Consider the following 22777-nt stretch of genomic DNA (forward strand, 5'->3'; position numbering starts at 1 on the left):
CACCCGCATCAAGAGGCTTTTTAGTTTCTCAGAGGAGAGGAGCCGGTTCACACAGAGGCACAAGCTGAGAAGATGCCACGTGGCGTGGGAAAAGCGGCCAGTCGAAGCCACGTGTGTGTGAAGGCCAGAAGGAAGCAGACACTATGATAGGAAAGGAAGGGGACCAGCAGAGAGGAGAAAATGTGCCAGGAACAGAACAAGGACACCAGAGAGAACACACAGGCTGTGGAAGGTGCCCAGACGGGAGAGTCGGCCTTAACCGGCCTCTGGTCCCTGGGGCCAGACCCCAGGGAAGCTCCTGCGCTGGGATCCCTATGAGCTCCCGGTTTTCCTCCTCTCCCCTGTGAACTCGTACGGAAAGTTCCCCCATGCTCTTGCTAGCTTGAGTACGGCCATGCTCTTTTTAACCTAAATGAACCGAAACAGCACAGAAAATGTGAATTTGGAACCATCTGGGCAAAGCAAGCACTCTTACTCAAAGTAAGCATTTCCTCCTCCTGAGCTCTACTCACTTATTAATCCTCTACTTATACCATGAGATAATATCTATGAGGAAAAAAAGCGCTATTATTACTTTATGAAAACACAACATGCATTTCTACCAGTAAAATTCAGGGATAAGCTATTTAAACTACATCTTAACATTCACAACTTCTATTCTACTCTCTACATTCAGGTCAAGTCCGGAAATGTTTAGTTAAATATTTACTTGCTGGATGTATTTTTCTCATCATTAAATTGCAGACCAAAACCATAGAGGGGTTGATAGCACTGTGATTTACATGATGATCTCTCGTCTCTATCACTACCCAGTGACAGTCTTTTTAAATGACTAATAAAAAACAGCTCACAGAGCCAAATGACTATAGCGTTAGACACAATCACTTCAGCCAGCCTTTTAAGCAATCGAGATTTGTCTTTCTCACTATAAATTTAGTAATGCACTGTGAACAGCAGAGACCAAAACAAAACAATAGAGAAAACCCTGCATTTAAGACTAAATATAGGGCGGCAAATATTTATTTGTTCGGCAAACATTTACCAAATGTTCTCTGTGCCTGGTACTGGAAGAAACTAGGCTGAAATAGTAAGATCTGTGGCGTCCCCTGAAGCCAGTGTCAGTTTAGAAAAAGACGGAGACCTAGGTGTCTGTGTATGCCAAAGGAGGAGACAGAGCACCTAAAAACGGAGTGTTGGGTATCACAGCCCTGGGGCACCAACGTGCTCTGGGAACACAGTGGAGAGAAACAGCTATTCTGCCTGCAGGACGGAGCAGGGCATCAGAGGGGAGGAGACACGGCTTGATTCTTTAAGGATAAGCAGAGGTTCACTGGAGGAGAGGGACATGAGTATGATGGAGAGCAAGGCGGCCTAGGCAGAGAGAACAGTGTGAAAAGGCACCCAAATCTCAAGCTCATGGCACAGGCAGGGCTGGGGCGAGATCACAGACCTCGTAAACACACAACAGTAGGAGAGGTAATTCTACAAATCAACAACAGCAGAGATGATGAGAGCCAGTATCGGGGGCACTTAGTACACACCACACACTACTCTATGTGCTTTATGGGAATCAACATGTGAAACCCACACCACAGAAAGTGAAACTGTCAGTCGCTCAGTCGTGTCCGACTCTTTGTGACCCCGTGGACTGTAGCCCGCCAGGCTCCTCTGTCCATGGGATTCTCCAGGCAGGAATACTGCAGTGGGCTGCCATTCCCTTCTCCAGGGGATCTTTCTGACCCAGGGATTCAACTCGGGTCTACTGCATCGCAGGCAGATGCCTTACTGTCTGAACCACCAGGAAAGCCCCCCAATATGAAACCCACACCATGGAAAGTGTTAGTCGTTCAGTCGTGTCCAACTCTTTGCGACCCCATGGACTGAAACCCACTAGACTCCTCTGTTCATGGGATTCTCCAGGCAGGAATACTGGAGTGGGTTGCAGGCTCTTTTCCAGGGGACCTTCCCCACTCAGGCACTGAACCCAGGTCTCCTTACCATCCTTACCTCCAGACAGATTCCTTACCATCTGAGCCACAAGGAAAGCCCCAATATGAAACCCACACCACAAGTCAGTAGCAAAACTCAGCACATGTCATTTTCGTCCCATCAGCAGATAAGGAAACTGAGGCAGACTTCCAGAAGCTGGCCCAGGGTCACTGGGTTGGTATGTGGGGCCGTGGGGTTCAACCCAGGCAGTCTGGCTCTAGGGGCTGCTGCGGAGCAGGTACACTGTGCTGCTTCTCCCCAGGCCACACTAAGGGGCTTGGGGGAAAGTCTGGGTGGCTCTTAAAGAGGAAACTTTGAAAAGAAAAAATGTTTTGGAGGCAGGTGAAGGACAGATGGTAAAGGCAGAGACCCAAGGCAGGAAGAATAATTGGGAGGTTAAGGTAATTTAATATCAGGCCCTGAGTTTCACTGTGTAAAACAAGTAACTTAATCCAGTAAGAATAAAACCAAAGTACAAATCCATTCCTAAGACCTAGGCCAGATGCTGGCACTCAGGGAGGCACTGGATCAGTATCATTCTTGTGGTGGTGACTTTGGGAATCAAGGGTGGCTATGAACAGCAATCTGAGAGACAGCAGAGATGTGGGCCTTGACGCCATCAGTCATGGCCAAACGCCCCCTGGGAGGGGACCTGACCTGCAGGACAAGGGAAGCCGGAGAGCTGGGGATTTCAATAACCTCCTGATTCCCTGACCTCAGAAAGAGGAAGGGTGATGTGCCTCAGTAATGCCTAAAACAGCCAGTCCGGTGAAGGCAGCTCAATACAGTCACACTGAAGTTTAAAGCACATGTATGTTTGACATCTGGATAACTCAGCAGAAAAATTACGCTTCTAATACAAGATGTTTCTGTTGGATTCTGGAAATTCATTTTAACCATTAGAAACAGAGAATGCATGTGTGTGTTGTTTCTGACTTGTCAAAACAGCAGTCTGTTTTCCAACTGCCTCAAATGAAATTTATTAGTGTGGTTAGTTTTCTAATCTTCTCGTTTTAGTTCAGCTCCATCAGCACATGTGGCAATGCTTCCTTGGCAAACTCCACCAGAAGGCTGCTAATGCGAGAAAAGATTTACAGGGTACAATATTAATATAGTATCCTGTCCTCAGATTTCAAGGGGTTGAGATATAAATCACACTATCCCCTCGGATCCCCGTCCTTCATGCAACTCGATGAGAAGGAACTGAGCAAAAGATGTGGGAGCTAAGCCCACACCATGAACCTCAACTGCAGGCTTTACGCAGAACCCCCAAAAGGAGGTTTCTGAGAACAGTATGCTGACCAGAGGGCTACTGAGTTGTAGCTTTTACTGAAAAACTTTTTAGAGATATGTAATTCCAGAATCTCAGGGTGAGAAGGGACGATGAGCGACTCATTAATAACAGTGGCATGATTAATGCTATTTGTTCCCAATGGCTTGGAGCACTGGGGCCTTGGAGGTTGACCAAGCAGGACCAAGGAATCCTAGGTCTGGTGATCTTGGGGACGCTATCCTTTGAACTCTTAAGTTCCTCATTAGTAAACCAAGGATGCTAATTACGGCTCACTGGTTTACTATGATAATGACAAGAGTGACACAGCCTAGGCTGTGTATTCCGAAAAGGTCATGTTTCTCTCTACCTACCTGTTCATGGCACAGTCTTGATTCTCCTCTTGCTTCTAAGAGGCAATTCATCCGGAATGGTGCTCACAGTCAAGAGTGAGGAAAGTATGGGAGCACGGGAATGAGGGGAGTATGACAGGAGTATAATGCTCTTCCCCACGGCTATGCCCCAAGCTTAGGAGCACTGACAGCGTTCGGCAGCCCCACTTACTTTAGGCAAAGGTGAGGAAGCAGGACAGACAGAATGCCACATCTTCAGCAATGTTTTTAGTCAAAACAGAATGTCTTAGCTGAGAACTTAAACAGCTCTCAACTTCCAATGATAAGCAACTCTTTACCACGTAATTTCTCCCAAGGGGCAGAAGAGCCAGGTGATCAACAGCGTGGAGTCCGGAGCCAGGCCGTTGGGTTTGAATTCTGACTCTTGTTCTTTAGGAGCTGTGCAGTTGTGATTAAAGTACCCCCACCTCCCTGAACCTCAGTTTCCACATCTGTAGAATGGGCATAAGCACAGTGCTATGTGCACAGGGCAGTTCTGAAGATGAAACTACACACACAAAACCCTCCCAAGTGTATCAAGCACATAGTAAGCACTGTAGATGTGGGTTTTTTTGTTGTTGTTCTTTATGCTCATCATTGTCACCATCCTCCCCCTCCTTCAGGGAAACTGGCTCTAAAAGGCCGAGCAGCTTCTTCCCAGTCCCTCACAATGCGGTGCCTGTGCAGCGGCTGAGCTGAATGTGGCCCCACTCCACCTCCCAAAACAAGGCTCTCTGCCCTCCAATGCTCAGCTGTTCCCCTGTTCACCCTAGTGGACATACTGCTCCAACTTCCTTCTCTGGTCTACAAAGGCATTTCTTCCAGCCCAGAATGTTCTGCAACATTTCTCTGAGTGCCAGCTCACATTGGGCTGGCAGGTTGCAAGGCTGGGCCCTTTCCCCCACACAAAAAGGGTGGCTATGCAGCAGGGAGGGAGGGGGGACCCACATCTGCCTCTCAAACGGGAGAAGGCACTGGCCGGAAGAGGCGGACTGCAGGTTATGAGCTGGTGAACAAGCAGGAGTGGGGCCCGGCTGGGGAACGAGGCTCAGAGAAAGCAGCGGGTCAGGGGCTGGACTGGCAGTCCAAGAACCACTATAACCATCCCAACAGACCACTGTGGACAAGACACGGAGGAGCAGAGATGATGCAGGGCCATGATAAGGGAGAAATCTCATCACATCACTTCTGTATCAGCTTGGACAAAAAACAAGTTCCAAAGTGACCGGCCCAACCTGGAGAGAAGTAGCTCAGCGCACGTAAGGTGGGGAGGAAGGCGGGCAGGGCAGAGACAGGCTGCAGGGCTGGCAGACGATGCTAATGCACAAAACACTCCTATTGCTGCGGCCGGAGCCACAGCCCGTGCCCTTCTGTTATCCAGTTTCAACCCCGAGGCGACCCCTCCGAGGTTAAATTCTTAGCCTCCTGACCTCTCCACGGAGGCCCCTCTACTTGCTCCCATCTTCCCAGAGAGCCTGCCTTGCTTTCAACATCAGATTAACCTTTATTCTGGAGCGATCAGCGCCCTGTGCACCCTGCCACACGGCTTTTATTCCTGCTCCTATTTCCATGGCCTTCTCTCTTCACTTGTTCAAGCTTTCTTCCCTCCTCCCTTCCCCTGCGTCTGTCTGCTTTTGATTCATACAGCCCCCAGGCATGAGGCACCCCCCGCCACGCCCACCAACTACACTATCCCCTTTCACGGCCCTTCTTGTAATCCAGTTTTCCACTGGCTCTCAGGGTGTCACCCCAAGGTAAGTGTGTGGTGGAGCAGGGGGCATGGCAGATATTAAGATTCAAATGCTTGCTTATCTGGGTTAGATGCTTCTATTCACAATGTCAAGAATCATCTTCCATTCTGGGCTGGAAGAAATGCCTTTGTAGACCAGAGAAGGAAGTTGGAGCAGTATGTCCACTAGGGTGAACAGGGGAACAGCTGAGCATTGGAGGGCAGAGAGCCTTGTTTTGGGAGGTGGAGTGGGGCCACATTCAGCTCAGCCGCTGCACAGGCACCGCATTGTGAGGGACTGGGAAGAAGCTGCTCGGCCTTTTAGAGGCATCTGGCTCGGGATTGCTTCGGGAGACTGAGTGTTAAAGCATAGGTCTAGAAAAACCTGGTTCCTGTGAGTCCTTGGGAACTTCCTAGAAGATCATTGGGAAGAAGAACCGTACCTCTCCTCCTTGAGTTTTTCACTCTGGTATATGGCAACTTTTGGGGTCCTGGTTAACTTTTCTTCTATCTAAACTTTCTGAGTGCTGAGATTTTGTCTATTGCCCTTGTTTCAGCCTCAGCAATGGCGATTAAAAGTGAAAGTGTTAGTCGCTCTGTCGTGTCCGACTCTTAATGACCCCATGGACTGGAGTCTGCCAGGCTCCTCTGTCCATGGAATTCTCCAGGCAAGAGTACTGGAGTCAGTTGCCATTCCCTTCTCCAGGAGATCTGTCCAACTCAAGGATTGAACCTGGGTTTCCTGCATTGCAGGCAGATTCTTCACCATCTGAGCCACCAGGGAAGCCCTAGCAAAGGCAGTAGCTAGTTATAAATGATCATCCTTGAGGCCTGGAACTGATTTGTTTGCTAATTAATCTTCTCTTCTCCAGGCTCTGCCTAGTTTCCTCTTTCCCAATTTTCTAAGCTCCTCACTGTTCTCCATCAGGCCCTCTTCAGCCTCTGATGATACTCCATCCACCCCAGTTGCGAGTTGCCATCGCCTCAGTCTCCCCTTTTAAAGCTCTGTGCTCACAGTAGATTTCTGGAGATTTGATTACCCAGCTCAGGAACTGTCCAAGTTTTCTGTTCATTTTTGATTTCCTACAACCAAATATCTGCTTTTTGATCTAGTCACAACTTATCACCCTAAACGAAAATGTGCAGAAACTGGCCAAGAAAATGAGGAGCGAAACAAACCATTTTGCACTCACGAGAAGTGTTGGTGGACACGGATGGACACAATGACTCAGGACAGGGCACAGATTTGCTGTGGTTTTTGCCAAGATGCCTGCCTTCTTGTAGGACCTCCAATTGCTTTATTTTGGTGATAGGATTTTTGGACTTACTTTTATCCACAAGGATTATAGAAGGGATCTCACTGTGGATCCACATAATTTGGAGCCTCCCTCTACAGAACCACGAGCCACACCCAGGAGACCTAGCTTAAACTAGCTGTCCAACACCACCTCCTTCTAGAATGCAAACATATCAAAAACTTCCTGAGATATCACCACAACATCCTCTAGATGTCACCTTGAGAACATTCCAGGATGGAAGATGACTGCTTTTGCAGCACACAGACAACCTGAAATAGATACATTTAAAACTCTGCACGCCTGGTCCATGGACTGATTAAAAAACATCTCCCCCCCCCCCGCCTTGCTAATTGCCTCAAAGACTAAATAGCACTTCAAATTAAGTTTAAATCATAAAATTATCTAATTTCCTTTTCTGGCAGATTTTCCTCTTTTCCCCCCCCAAAAGCAGAAGTAAAAACTAAAACCTTAGAAGTATTTTTCCTGAATCCATCCTTTTCCTCATGGTCTTCCCTCCCCAGAACATTTTTCAATTTCTAAGGGTACTCATCTCATTACTTGAAGCATCTGAGGGAGGAGAGTGTAGCAAAAATTTTAAGGCAGAAATTAGTTATCCCTGGAACGTTAAGAGCATTTAATTACGGATGATTACCCAATCAATCGTTTCTCTTTAATAAGCCAAGTCTACAGCCGGCCAATAACTGATTCATCTGGTCATGCAGTTCATTCAAATCAAATGAGCTGTCAGGTAATTCATTAAGGATTTTAAACACCTCGGTGCATTAAATCAATCTGGAGACTGGGGAGGAAATGGAGGAAGACTTTTACAAGTGACTTCAGGGAGATTTGGATTATCTTGGGTGTTATTTCCTGTGATACAGACACACTTCGCCTAGAGGGTCTGAATTTCAAAAAATACAGACCTAGAAAAATCAATTTATTTTCCTGTAAAGAAAAGTAAAGTAGTCTGTATTACAGAGAATGGTTGCAGGGTCAGTCTCATAGGATTTCTAAGGGAATCTTCTATAACCACCAAACTTACCCCCAAAGTTAAGAGGCTCTGATGGACAAAGAAGCCGGGAGCTGCACAGAAATATGGGGAGAGGACCTCACCAACTCACAGCACTAGAAGCCCTTGGACTCAGCATCAAAGGAAGACAACACAGACAGTCCCCAGAGTTGTGTTATCAGTAGCCTCCCCGATTATGATCGGATAATTTCCAGGACCGTGAGCGGTGCTGGAAACTGCCAGAGAAAGGACACAGGAAAACAACTCGTGCTGAAAGTGTTCTTTAAAACTAACAATCACTCGTAGAGTTCCATGAAAACTACTTCTAAATACAAAACAGCTCCCTTTAGAATCCTGTGTTCTCACTGTAAGAAGGAAAAAGAAAGAGATGCTATATACTTTTCCTTCAAATATACACAAAGATAATTTTAAAATAGGGGAGAGAACTTACTTATGCAATATCCCCAAATTATACTCCTCAGGAAATATTAGCAATTATATATGTCCTGATGCAGAAAAATTACATGTTAAGCAAAATTCCATAATAGGAAAAAATAGGTTCAATATTTTGAAACATGTTTATAAATTAGAGAGGTACTCTGCCATCTTTTCCAATATTGCTAGGTAGGGTGTGCACAGCCGCATGTCTAAATTCTCAAAATTAAAATTTGATTGTTTTCCCCTGGAATATTAAAATTTTAAACAATAAAATTACATTGAATAAGAAATTTATAGTCAAGGAATCACATGTGGGTGTTGTACAGCTTGATTTTGTATACAAAAGTTAGAATACTGATTCTCAGGAATAGTTGGGGTTTTTCTGTTTCTATTATCATTCTTTTGCTGGTAATGACAGCTTCCCATTTTCATCTGATCCCTCTCTTATCCAATGATAAGCATTTACAAATATGCAGTTACATATAATTATTAATCAATGATCATGTGCAAGGCACAAAAGGGAATTAGTCCCCAGCCAATCAAGAATAGGAATAATTCATTTATGAAGATTATAAACACTTTTTCAAAAAGGTACGCTGCCAATCACCTCTTTGCTCTCAAGATCCAAATTACAAAACAGAAACTAAAAAAGTTTTACAGTACATCTTTTGTTCTAAAATTATCAACCAGAAGAGATAAGAAGTCAGGGAGAAATGAACGTTAGGTGACTCCCAGCACTCCTCATCTTATATTCACACTCTACTCATCACTTCTGACAAGAGAACCCCTTAGGGATCAGGCACCCCACACAGGTTAGATAAATGGCTCTTTCTAAACCGGGAAAACGATGAGGAGTCGCCTCTTTGGTGTTCAAAGGGAGTCTCCATGTCTGTCTAGTAGGCGGACACACCCCCCTTCCCTGAGGAGTTAAAACCAGTTCCTCCAGTCTCTCTGATATAACTGAAACAGCATGAGGTTTATGGGATGGCCCAGAGCAGCTCAGAACTCAGGTACACTTCAAGCTGTTTTGTCCATGGGGTCAAAAGGACAGGTCAAAGAAGGAATTCCAGGTGCTACCAAGAATCAAGAGCCACCAGGTGTGGTCAAAGAGGAAAGAGAAGGGACTCAAAATTCAAACAAACCAGGTCAACACATTAAGGGCAATAACAGTACAGAAATTATTTTCTCACAATTCTAAGGCACCCTTGACGTTTAACCCAATATCAAGGGAAGCCCACAAACTAGCGTTGTCCAGCTTGAGGTTCAAAACTGTCCCCGCAGAAAACAACCCACACAAACAGGTAAGGTGGTCACCTTTGCTTGAATCACTGCAAAGCAGGAGCTGTGACATTAACCTTGTACTATTGGGGGGACTTTTCATTTGCAAGGCTTGTTGTCACTACGAAGGAGAAGTATTTCAGATGGAAGGCGGTGACCCTGCAGGGGTCATCATCAATCACCTGGGGTCAAAGACCTTCCCAATTGTGAGAAGAGGCAGGGGGTGAGGGAAAGAGGGCAGAGAAAGATCAAAAGGCCTTTGATGGAGGTTATCTACCTGCACCAAAGAACCTGCAAATCGGAGCTTCTCTGGAGTTTGAAAGCCCCTCATTTCTAAGGTGAGAGATTTTAAGAGGGGTCTTTGTTATTGACTTTTTTTTTTAACTTGGGTGCTTAAGAAGAAGACTGAAGTCAGCAGATGGCAGGAGAGGCCAAGCGGCATAGGCTTACATATCTGCCAGTTTCCGGGTCTGTCTCTAAAAGTATTAAATACCATTTTCTTCTTCAAGAAGAAATGGTTGGGTAAGGGAGGGACCCCCTCCCGCCACCTGGCTCCTGCCAAACGGCAACGTGGCTCAGCTGGAACTGTCTCACAATACAGGATTTTAGAGGAGGCAAATACCTTTACTTCTTTTCTCTTTACACAAAGCAGTCACAGAGGGAGGGGCTGGGAAGTTAAGTCATGACTTTTGGGCCAGTGGCCAAGCAGTCAGTGTCTGTGGGATCCTTTGGGATGACACTTTGTGATGCCATACTTCTTGTTGCTTTTCTTGTTGCTTAAATGAGCCTTAGATGATGAAAGGAACAGCTGGATAGACGAGGAGTACCCGGCTAGAGTGGTATGTGAATCAACTCCACTGGGTACAGACTCTGAGGAAGGTTGAAAGGGGCAACTTTAACTCAGAAAAAGACAGTGAATGGTGGTCCAGTGGCTAAGACTCCGGGGTCCCAGTGCAGGGGGTCCTGGTTGGATCCCTGGTCAGGGAACTAGACCCCACATGCCACAATTAAGACCAGGTGCAGCCAAGTGAATAAATAAATATTTGAGGTGGGGAGGTGGCGCTTCCCAGGTGAAACTAGTGGTAAAGAACCTGCCTGCTGAAGCAGGAGACAAAAAGATGCAGGTTCGATCCCTGAGTTGGGACGTTCCCGTGGAGAAGGACAAGACAACCCATTCCAATATTCTAGTTTGGAGAACCCTATGGACACAGGAGCCTGGTAGGCTACAGTCCACGGGGTCAAAAAGAGAAGGACACACGACCAAAGTGATGGAGCACACACACACACACACACACTGAAAGTTCAGTGGTTAAGAACCCACCTTACAATGGAGGGGATGAGGGTTCAATCCCTGGTCAGGGAACTAAGATCCCACATGCTTCAGGGCAACTAAGCCTGAATGCTACAACTAGAGAGCCTACACTCTATAATGAAAAAATTTTAATTTCAAAATTAAAAAAAAAAAAGACAGTGAAGGAAGGAGGGCTGCACTGAACCCCTGGTTAGAAGCTTGATGGACGATTTTGTGGAATATTCAAGGAGAACCATTACCCCAAGTAAGCTCTGCCCTACCCCCCAGCTGCTTTTCCCTGTTAACTGGTGAGTAGAGTTATTTCAAGAACACAAACAATACGAGTCTTTTAAAAACTTACTGGACATGTTTATAAAAATAATTATTTTTAAGAAACAAAACATACTGCAGAGCAATATAAATGGTTTTCAGATTATGGGCTGTTTTGATTCGCCATGCCCTAGAGCCTCCAGCCTACACCCATCAGCATGGATAATTGAGAATCTGCTGTATTTCCATTTTAACACAGTCTCTCTAATACATTTCAGGCATTCAGATGGAAAAACCAAACCTCCGACTACTATTTCGCCTTTCATGAATTTAGCACATGGCACTGACCTCTATACAGTCCAAAGAAGCCTTCATAGCGCAGTACTTTCTTGAAACAGTCAAAGCTGTTTTTATACATAAGTTCTCCTACGAAAGAGCCGGTTGATCGTTGGTTCTGCATTCGAGTTTTTACCAGATCAATAGGGTACACCGCAGTGGCTCCGACAGCTACAATCAAATAATACCAATAAATCAGAAGAAATCAAGGTCACAAGGAAAGGGGGAGGTGGTTAAAGTCAAAGATACGATTGATGAAATAAAGAAATTGTGCACATGCAAATTTTAAAATGAACTTTCTACACCCTTAATAAACAACAGTGGCTTTCACTCAAGGGTCTCCTGATAAAAGGATATCACTGAGTTCAAATTTTAAAAAGCAGATCACTACAGCCTAGCCTCATTATTAACCAATATCTAGAAGCCCATCTGCAGACAGATGTGAGAAAAAAGTTACTTCTAAGCTCCTGATCAAATGCAGGTGAAGAAAAGTTTCCCTTTGCTGTTATCCCATCACATGGAGATTTGGTAACTAGCTTGGGAAAGACCAGAGAAGGTTTTGTCCTTCGATATTTCAAACTGGAAAAAATCAGAGGAAAAAGAGGAATAATAGCAATGAACAATTTGCACTCATCCATGACTCACCTCCAGCAATAGAACCGAGACCAAACCTGTAGGCTGACTCTGCAATTTGCAGGAGAACTGGTCGAGATGAATCTACTGATGCCTTCTTCTTTGCGTACACAGGAGTTGCAGAGTGGGAAGACAGGAGACAGAAAGGAAATCAAAGCAAAAATGAGCATGTTATTTTATTTTTAAATTACAACTGCATTCTTAAACTCATGATACAGCTAAAATGTCAAAGAGGAAGAAGGTATGGTTAGATTTTTGTAAATTCTTATTAATAAAAAGCAATTATTGCCATCAGTTTTTAAAGTCAAGCTTAAATATAATGAAAGACATTACTGTGTCCCCCCAAATGTTATGAATATGAACTCATCTTCAAATGTTCAATTCTTTTTTTTATTTTATTTTATACATTTTAGTGAGCAAAGAGATATAATTTAAAAACATTAATGAAACATCATTCTTCAACAAATTGTCAAACTGGTAGGTTTGGGGAGTTTTGTCTGTTTTTAACGGCCATATCCAATCTGGCAGAAGATGACAAAAAACAGGGCTTTTCAAATCTGCCATTGAATCAAGTATAAACTGCAGGGAAATTTGGCAACACACACTCAATGCTTAAAATGTACAAATGCTTAAAATGACCCTGCAATTCTACTTATAAAAAGTTAGGCTAGAAAATAATCATCTATATAAACAAGGATCAAGCTACAATAATAATAAAAAGCAGTACTGTTATAAAAAAAAAAAAAAAGCAGTACCATTTTAAAAGCAAAACCTCCGAGAATACCCAAAGGTCCAATAACGGAGGACTGGTTAAAAATAATGCTATAGCTCTAAAACAAAATTGCATGCCATTAAAAAACAATATTGTGAAAAATATTTGATGTTCAGAAAAAGTGTGTATACAGTATTATAAAGAAAAAATAGGCTAAAAACAATATGGTGTGTAGACAGGTATTTATTATATGTTTCTCTTTACCTTTTAAACTGTTTGAAATGTTTCATGATTATGTTTTAAAACCAGTGTTAAAGACTGTGTGTGAATATGCTGTGTTTCTTACTAAAATTATTTTGGTATGTATATGCATATAAAAATAACACTAGTGTTTTGGCTATCACATCACCCAGAGATACTCAACTGTTTATAGTGGCTACAACTAAGTGGTTATATTACAGGGGATTTGATATTTTCTCTTTTTTGTCCATCTTTTCTAAATTTATACTTCAGACTAGTCATTCTTTTATTACCATTGTTGTTCTTTCGACCTACTATGGTGTTTTTGATGCCAGAACATTTCAGAGTATTTCACTCCTCTGTCTACATAAATAAAACAGTAATTTTATGTCACACAGAGCTGTCACATGAGGGTGGCATATAGTTAGTGCTTAATAAATACCTGTTGAGTGAATAAATACATTCAATAAAATTTGTTTTTTCATAAGTCATGATAATTAAGATTGGTGAACAATGAAAATAATTACCCACCCCAACTATCAACCCACTGAATTTTAGTTGCTGTCAGTGTAGCATAACTCTTAATACAATGAGATAATTTGGAATCTCCTTCAAAGTGAACTGAAAATAGCTTTATGCAGAAATATGCATTTTTAAGAAAGCAAAACATTTTTTCTGCAAATTCCATGGGGAGCTTCCAAGGGTATCCCCATATAGATGGGGGGGGGGGATCTATATCTATTATGCATAGCAACTTCATTTTGACAGATGCATTGGTAAGAAAGGCACTGTTTTACGTACACATATATAAACTGGCAATACGAAAAAAGTTTCTGGCATCAAAACAATGAGTGAAAATACCTTGAAAATAATGGGTTGATGGGGAGGTACCTATCACTATCACTAATTCATCTAAAGACAAAATCCCAGACTTTCAGATAACTTCTCTGAAGCTAGAAACGTGGCATCCTCACAAAACGAATACTAGAAAGATTCCTCTTCTCACACTCTTCTCTCTTGAGAAGAGTTAGCCCCCTAGCCTGGCAGGCAGGTGACCTCTGTTGCTTGAGTCTGCCAACTTTGTCAGGCCCACCAGGGTTCACGTAAGTAAAGAATACTCCAGGCAAGGCCCCAGTGAATTGCTCTGAACCTCCAAGCAGCAGCCAATCATTTCCTGCTGTAAACCTCATCAATCCCATCCAACCCTTTCAGGGACAGGATCAATAAGCACCCACCATCAGAAACTTGCTGAAGCTGCAGAGGGCATAGAGGAGAAATTGTGGGATACCACTGTCACAGGAGAACAGGAGGAATCTTTTTTTAAAATTCTCTGCTTTTTCTTAATCCCCCAATTCCTACAGGAGCTAGCAGCACAGGCGCAAAGAGATAATCATCTGGTAAGTGGTGTTTAAAAATCAAAGGGAGGGGAGAGCGGGGCTGTAGCCCCTCCATGTGACTCCACACTCCTCTCTTGCACGCGGGGAAATCGGCTTCCTCTTTTACTAGCGGCCAGCTGGTTTTCCAGGGGTGCAGAGCGAGGCTTTGCTGCGCGCACGCCCACCACGCTGCACACACAGCCCGCCGCTGCCCTCGGGTGGGAAAGAGCTGAAAGGAGGGCGTCCTGGCTCCGGGCCTGCCCGTCCTGAAAATGCAGCCCGCATCAACCCATTGTGGTCACACTGGCGTCTCTGTACAGACCCGGAGCTCCCAGCCAAAAACTGTGAAGTCTCTCAGGATTCGGAGATGGCTTTGCCTTAAAGGAGGTATTTTTCTGAAACGACGACGCGCGTCTGTGAGGGGATTTATTTTACAAACATCGCGGAAGCACAACAGACACTCTGAAGGCTTTTATTCTCTAATCCCATCTCTAGAAAGGCGAGCAAGAGTTAAGTGCGAGGAGGTCCCCTGTCTTAGGTTTCTGACTCCCAAACTTCAAGAGATTGGTTTCTGTTAACCATAAAATAAAATTTAGCATTCCTCAAATTGTTTCCACATAACTTATGAATCCTTTCACCAAGAAAATAGGTCTAAAAGCCTTCAAACTATGACTCCAGACTAAACAAAATTATCTCATTTTGATATTCAGAAAAACGGCAGGCATGGCGGTCGGTCCTCCCTGACAGAGCGCCTCTCTGCGAGGCAGAGCCGGTCCTCACCTCTCGACAGGATGCTGGGACGTGATACCCAGAGGGGGCTGTGGCCCCGGCTCTGCCAGCCTGAGGCCGAGGGAAGTTTTCTTCCTCCTCTTTGGGGAGGGTGAGGCTTCCCATGCAGCTAAGAAATCAGCCCATCTTCCGCAGAAGAGAGCAAATGCCACTTATCTGTTACTCAGGACATTTCTAAGTAAGTACTCTTTCCAGCCTTTTGAAATGGTCTGGGGTTTTTTTGTTGTTGTTTTGGTTTTTTTTTTTTTTTTTTTTTTGGTGCAAAACAGAGAAACACTAGGTCAGGAACCAGTGCCAGAAAAGGCAACTGCAAGTGAAAAGGGGCTGTGGGACCTTATCAAGGAAACGCCAGGAAGCATGTGTGATCCTTCTGCCCACCTGCCTCTGGGCTTCAGCCAAGTTGAAGGGCAGAGTCCCCTCCTCCAGAGGAGCAATCCGTTCAATGTCGGCCAAGGTCATGCGTCTAGAAAGAAAGGCAAACGTAAGCAACAACAAAATACAAATTAAAATTTAAGGTATGGAATTTTAAAATGTTCCTTTTCTCCTTTCCCACATTTCAGAGTCATCTTTAATTTGGTTTCTTTTTCTCCAGGTTTGCTGCCCTCCTCCTACTCCCACCTCCTAACCTCCCTTTATTAAGCTAATTAAAAGAAAAAAAAGGCCAACTTACCCCCGTGGCTCATATAAATCTGCTAACTGAAACAAGATGTCAACTTCCATGGGTGTAACCTGACCAAATTTCTGAGCTGCCAGAACAAACTCCTCTGTATGGAAAAAGAGTTAAAAGGGAAAGATTCAAGAAGGAATAGCCACTAAATGCAGCATTAACTCAAGGCACTGGAATGAGCGAACATCACCAAACTTTATTATTAACAGTCACAGAATTCAAGTCAATCCAAATAGGGTAAGAATTTTTGCAGTTCTTTCATTCATCTGGAAAGAGTGTGCAGAATGCTTGCTCTAATAATGACTTTAAAAGGTTGGTGTCACCTGAAGGCTTTGAATAAATGACATAGGAATCGATTCAAATTGTAAGTCAGGGAAAACCAGGAAGGAGATATGAAACTCCATACACAGAGGTCCCAAGAGATAATATTAATGAAGCTGTGGAATTCCAAAGGGAATTCTTGTTTTAAAAAAAAAAAAATCCCATTAAAATGCTGATATCTTGATCAAAGATTATCGATCAACACACACTGTCAGCAGTATAGTTTAAGAATTCCTTGTGTACTTTTGAAGGTCATTTTAGAGGATGTCAGTTTAGTTTAGGTTTTAGTAAGATTTGAAAATATTTAAGGAACTCTGGGGGCTTCCCAGATGGCACTAGTGATAAAGAACCCGCCTACCAATGCAGGCAGATGTTAAGAGACATGGGTTCGACCCCTGGGTAGGAAGGATCCCCTGGAGGAGGAAATGGCAACCCACTCCAGTACTCCTGCCTGGAGAATCCCATGGACAGAGGAGCCTGGTGGGCTACGGCCCATAGCATTACAGAGTGGGACAGGACTGGAGAGGCTCAGCACACATGCAAGGAATTTCACATGGGTCCCTCATTCAAAGAAGGCCTTGGGTTTATTTAAAATGTGCTGAAGATTATTTCATTTGTTTCAAAGGGTGGAGAACACACAAGTACCAAATGGTTAATATGTGTCAATGAGATAGAAAACCATGGATAGAAAACTCTGTAACATAAACTTTTGGTTCTCTTCTTCCCTCTAATAATACTTCACCCAGATATTCTTGCAGGCAAGAATTCAGATTTAGTCGCACTCACCCTTAGTCACCTCTACATCTTTCCTGTTGCCAGCCAGAGTGCTGTAGATCTTTCTAATGAGTTCCATGTTGTTCAGGAGCGAGTTAAATCCATTAAAATAGGAGAAACTAACTTGATGGGACGTGGTACCTCCAGCAGCCTCGAATAAGTTGAAAATAAGAGGGGGGGGAGAAGAAAAATAAACAAAGGATTTATAGAATGAAGAAGATTCAGAAGTACGTATATCAAATGCTAGTTTTTGAAGTAATCAAAAAAGCATGTATAGCAAAAAAGTGGCCAGAAGTATTTTTCTTTCACATTAAAAGAAAAAAAAAAAACAACAGCTATAAATGATTTTTAGAAGTAACTGCAACTAATCATGACCAGAACTTGTACTCTCCACACACAGGTCCTAGAAACTAAATAAATACACATGTAGGATTATAACAACAGGACCAGTAGTAATTTACAGAGTTCAAATTTCCATTGGAAATGTTTTATAAGTTTGTTTATTTCATCTAATGAGCAATTCTTAAAAGCTTAGACATGCAAAACTGTATTATACACATGCCCACATGTGTATACTTATACATGCAATACTATTATACCAACACAACATGCTATGAGAAGTGGTTAATCTAACATTAATATCATGATTTGTCATGTTACTTATAAGTAGTAATAAATAATCATTTAAGTACATACTTTGTATTGGTAGGATTTCCAGTAAACAAGTACATTATGATAAAATTATGAGATGTCATATGCTTTGATGGGGATTAAGACTGGCCAGAACTCTTGATAATCAGCATTTGTAAGAAACCGTATTTCTTCACAGGGATAAGGGAAACAGACAGCATGTCCATTATAAATGGAACTTCAGTTTGGGGTTTCAAATTCTATCCTTCCCTAACAAGGCAAAATATTTTTATTAGGAAAGCACTTCTTTATAAGGTAACAACCACATAAATCTTCACTTCATAAACGTTCGAAATAGCTGACACGAGAGTTTAGACTGGGCTAGGGAAGGGAAGGACCAGGAAAAGGAGCTGCTGCAGTGCCAGAGTGGGAAAGCCTTATTAGAACACCAGTATCTTCAAAAAGAGGGACCAGTGAAAATAGAGAGGAAAAATGAGAAACTACTTAAGTTCTCACTTAAGGTAAGCATTACGGGAAACTCAGATGACGGTGAAACACTCAAAAAGTCCTCTCCCTGGGATTAACACAACAAGAGTTACCACTGTATACAGGTTCCAAATCTAGGGGATCATCACAATTATCCAAGAAGCTTTGGAAATTAGATACTAGGACTTCCCTAGGGTCCGGTGGTTAAGAATCTGCCTGCCGATGCAGGCGCCACAGGTTCAGTCTCTGGTCCAGGAAGATGATCCCACGTGCCATGGGGCAGCTAAGCCCATGTGCCCCAACTACTGAGCTCAAGTGCCCGGAGCCTGTGCTGCACACGAGAAGCCACCGCAACGAGCGGTCTGCGCCGCAACCAGGGAGGAGCCCCGCTTGCAGCAACTAGAGAGAACTCAGGCATGGCAACAAAGACCCAGCGCAGTCAACAATGAGCAAATAAATGAAGTTTAAAAATGTAAAAGAAATTAGATCACCACTGTGGATGGTGGATCAGCAGGCCTAGAAAAGACCTCAGAATATGCATTTTTAATAACGATCCCTGATGAGTCTTAAACTCCATGACCAAGGCTTGGGAACCACCACCATGGAATGCTCCAGGACACCCTCAGGGCCCGTGAGGGAGAAGAGGGGCTGGACACAGCAGAGACCTGCCCACCACATGGGCCACCGTTGCCTCAACACACAGGTTGCATGAGTGACTGCATCCAAGGTTAGAGGTGCTATTCTGCCGACTCCTCAAATATATGTGTGCACTTTTTTGTTTTTAAATCCTTTTCCTTGGAGAACTTGTAAAAGTGAAGACAAGCATTTGACATATCTCAAAATATAAAGCAAACTAAAATGCAATTATATAGCTGTTCTTCCTTTTTTTTAAAAAAAAAAAGCCTAGTTAATACATTTCTTTAATATATTCCAAACTATCCAGGTAACAAATTAAGATACCCATTAACACTGACAAAGCAGTTTCTGTAACTTTGGTAACGGATGCAATACCACTGAGCAAAGAAGAAAATATCAGTGCTTAAACAGAAAAAAAAACTTCTTACAATTCCTTATCCACTAAGCTTAAGCCAGATAGAATAAATTATTTCATTAGGGCAAGTAACAACTTAGGGGGAGACACAAATTGGGAGACTGGAATTGATATAGACACACTACTATACATAAAATAAATAAAGACCTACTGCACAGCATAGGGAATGCTACTCAATATTCTATAATGACCTCTATGGGAATAGACTCTTAAAAAGAGCTGATACACAAATATGTATAGCTGATTACCTCAGCTGTATACCTGAAATGAGGACAATACTGTAAACTAAAGTTTACTCCATTAAAAACTAAAAAAACAAACAAACAAAAACAACACCCCCTACTTACTGCTACTAGACATTCTTCTACGAAAGGCGTCAAAACGTGAGGGCGAATGGTGACCATGATATCCCGGAAGTCAATGGCTGAGACTTTCCCAGTCCTGGCACTGTCCCTCTGAACAAAGGCTTGCTTTGCATGTTCCAGCTGTATTTCCTACAAACAAAGAAGGTAAGTGCATATGTATGGCCGAATCCCTTTGCTGTTCATCTGAAACGATCACAACATTGGCTTTCCTGGTGACTCAGACGGTAAAGGATCTGCCTGCAATGCAGAAGACCAGGGCTCAATCCCTGGGTCGGGAAGATCCCCTGGAGGAGGAAATGGCAACCCACTCTTGCCTGGAGAATTCCATGGATGGGCTACACACAGTCCATGAGGTTGCAAAGAGTTGGACGCAACAGAGCAACTAACGCACACACCAAAACATTATTGATTAGCTATAACTCAACACAAAAAGTTTGGGGGGAGGGAAGGTGAATTAGTTGTATTTCTCAGTTACTATAAATGACTGTTCAATTTCAAGTCAGGGTGAAGAAACAAACATTTTATCTTGAATTATTGAGCCCCACACTTATTCAGTAGCATCCCCAAGTTATTATCTCCTTCCAAAGAGGAAACTTTGCTCAGACTGGTGAATATGTCTTGAGAAAGTATATCCCCCCCTTAAATCTCTTACCCAAAGAAACCAAATCACTTCTGTACAAGTCCAAAGACACGAGGAAAATAAAAACTAGAATGAGGCTTGGTAGGCTCAAAGAGGGCTTCCCTGGTGGCTCAGATGGTAAAGAATCTGCCTGCAATGTGCAAGACCTGGGTTCGATTCCTGGGTTGGAAAGACCCCTTGGAGGAGGCCATGGAGAATCCCCATGGACACTGTAGTATACTTGTAGTATACTTGCCTGGAGAATCCCCATGGACAGAGGAGCCTGGAGAGCTACAGTCCATGGGGTTGCGAACAGTCCAACACAGCTGAGCAACTAAGCTCAGAACAGCACACGCTCAATGATCTGGTCAAACCCTGCTTAGGTGATGCAGATGATCAAAGGAAAGCCAGGTAAAAGGCCATTAACCTCTCCCCAAAGAAGAGAGAAATTCTTAACGGTAACTTGGTTCACAAACACGTGATGGAACAACAGATTGAAAAGGGTGGTTCTGCTCCGGAAGACGCTACTCCTCTACATTATTGGCGTCTGGGGGTGGGTGAAGCCGTTGTTACGTGGGCTCTTCTGTGCATTCCTACCCTCTTCCCACCAGATACTGCAGCCCCTTTCCAAGGCCACGGCAATCAAGAGTGTCTTCAGAGAGGGCCTTATGTCCCAACTGAGGACCAACGCTCTAAAATTGGGAATTGGATGGTACGTGGGGCAGAGATGGCTAAACTGTGTCAGTGCTGCTGCATGTGTTTTAATTCGTATGATCTAGGGATAGAGAGCCCGATCTTGAGATTTCTCTTGATATTCCCGGAGTTAAGTGTATACTCACAATAAAACACAGCCTCCCATCGGAACCCAGCATGTGCTGGGTAGGAGGCGCATTCCTTCTGCAGAGACTCTTCCTCACAACACTCTGCCCATTTCCCAAATGGGCCCTTGGAGTGAGATCTCACCTTGGCGAAATGAAAAGGCATCAGGGATGAGGGTTTTGAGGACCTTAAATTGTCTGAAGTTTAATAAGCTTTATTAGATGATGCTGAGGAATTAATAAATGCTGAAAATGATAGAAGCTGGAGTGTGAACATGGTAGGTCATTATACCCTCACCTTTACTTTTGTGCAGTTTGAAAGTGTCTACAATGAAACCTTTTTAAAGACAAAACAATGAGAAGAATCAGACTTCTAATTCTATTGAAAAGCCTCTTTTCAGCTATCCCATCTGCCAGTGTTGGCCAGGCCTGTCCTTGCGGGAGCTCTCACCTGGGACCTAACCTTTCTAGTACCTCTTCCACTCACTCCTTAAATGGGAGGCACCAATCAGCCCTCTGTCCTCGGGTCCTGAATCAACTCTGCTCTGCAAAGAACTCCACTCCCGAGGTCTTCTTCAAAGAACTCTCATGGGTCTTGATTCTCAGATCCAGGCCTCTCACTCCTATCTTCTGCATCAGAACTCCTGATAGCCTAGAGAATCTACCCATGGGGTATCTTGTAAAGGCCATAAAATTCCACATCACTCAACATGCTGTTGGGTTGTCTCCCACCCAACCCTCAAATCTGGTCTCTCCTGTGTTCCAAACTTCATTACTAGCATCTTGTTTTCCTGGTCATCTACCCTGGAAACCTGTCATTTTCAATTCTTCAAGCTTCTTTCCCTCAGAGTAAACCAGTTACTAAATTAAGTCACTTAGACCTTTGAAAGGTCACTCAAACGCATCTCTTCCTTTTCACTCCTGACACCACGCGTTCAAGTCCTCCTCAGAACATGGCTGAATGGCCACTGTGAGCCCAGTGTTTCAGCCAGGCGCTCTCTCTCATCTCTGCATGCCCCTTGCACACATCAACAGCTGTCTTCAGGCATCTCAAACCTGACTCCCACCACCCTTGCCCGAAACCTTTCATCATAAAGATCTGTCTCCAAAGCAAGACTCTTGAGACGCTACAAGGCGTTATTCTCAGCCTGGTCTCCAGTACCCACACCCAGCCCAGCCAGACCTTCCACACGCCCAGACCTTTGTCCACACTCTTTCCCCCACCTGGCACAGACCGGAGCCTTCTTCTCTAGCTCCTGAACTCCACCTACTTGGTAGCTCAAATGCCACCACCTAGGTAAATATAACCAGGCCTCCTAACTGAAAATAACTGATCTGATCACGTGGTCTCCTGTGTGGCCCTCAATTATAAGACTTGTCTTATTCCATCCTACATTATAATCAGTTGCTTGCATTCCTGTCTTTCCCCTACCTTGCTGTGTACTGCTCATCCTCCTTGTGGCGTGGGCAGAATGCTTTAGATATAGTAGGCACTCAATAAACCACAGACATATCTTCAGAGATATGAAATTGTATAAAACCAATTGAGTGAAGAAATTACAATGTATTGAACAAAAAGGGGTCCTCTGTACAAGTGTCTTCAATTTATGAGGAAGGATGAAACCAACTGTTAAACACCCTGTCGTGAAAAATGACCACAGTATGTACTCAATTGAAAGTAAATGAACAGAGTCTTTGAATTGCCAGACCCACTGCTAAAACTATCGTAAGCCAAGATTACTCTCGACAACACCAGAACGTGTGTCTACTTATTTACCACTTCCCCTAGTTTATAACTAAAAGAGTCTTGGGGATCTTCAGACCATTATACCCAAAACAGTATCACTTTCCCTGGCCACTCCCCCTCCTCCGAGAGCAGGAAGCCACCACATTGAGACCAACCTGTCCGGAATGCTGAACCAGGAAACAGACACCCATGTGGGGGCTAATGCTCCCATCGCAAGACGGGGGTGCACTGGTGATGCAGATGAACACC

General features: G+C 43.8%; 1 protein-coding gene across 2 annotated transcripts in view; it reads right to left on the reverse strand.

Annotated features, from left to right (window-relative positions):
• SLC25A13 (solute carrier family 25 member 13) overlaps nt 1-22777 on the reverse strand; it is a 224425-nt gene that overhangs the window by 72703 nt on the left and 128945 nt on the right. Inside the window, exons 6-11 of one of the 2 annotated variants that reach the window (XM_065939668.1) lie at nt 19327-19473; nt 16825-16963; nt 15721-15814; nt 15429-15513; nt 11946-12030; nt 11313-11471 (exon numbers count right to left, since the gene is read on the reverse strand). In XM_065939668.1, the coding sequence (XP_065795740.1) occupies nt 11313-11471; nt 11946-12030; nt 15429-15513; nt 15721-15814; nt 16825-16963; nt 19327-19473 (709 nt within the window). Of the gene's footprint in view, nt 1-11312; nt 11472-11945; nt 12034-15428; nt 15514-15720; nt 15815-16824; nt 16964-19326; nt 19474-22777 lie in introns of both variants that reach the window. The other variant, XM_065939667.1, reaches the window with a different exon arrangement.

This window comes from Muntiacus reevesi, chromosome 6 (genome assembly GCF_963930625.1).
Source record: "Muntiacus reevesi chromosome 6, mMunRee1.1, whole genome shotgun sequence".
Taxonomy (NCBI): domain Eukaryota; kingdom Metazoa; phylum Chordata; class Mammalia; order Artiodactyla; family Cervidae; genus Muntiacus; species Muntiacus reevesi.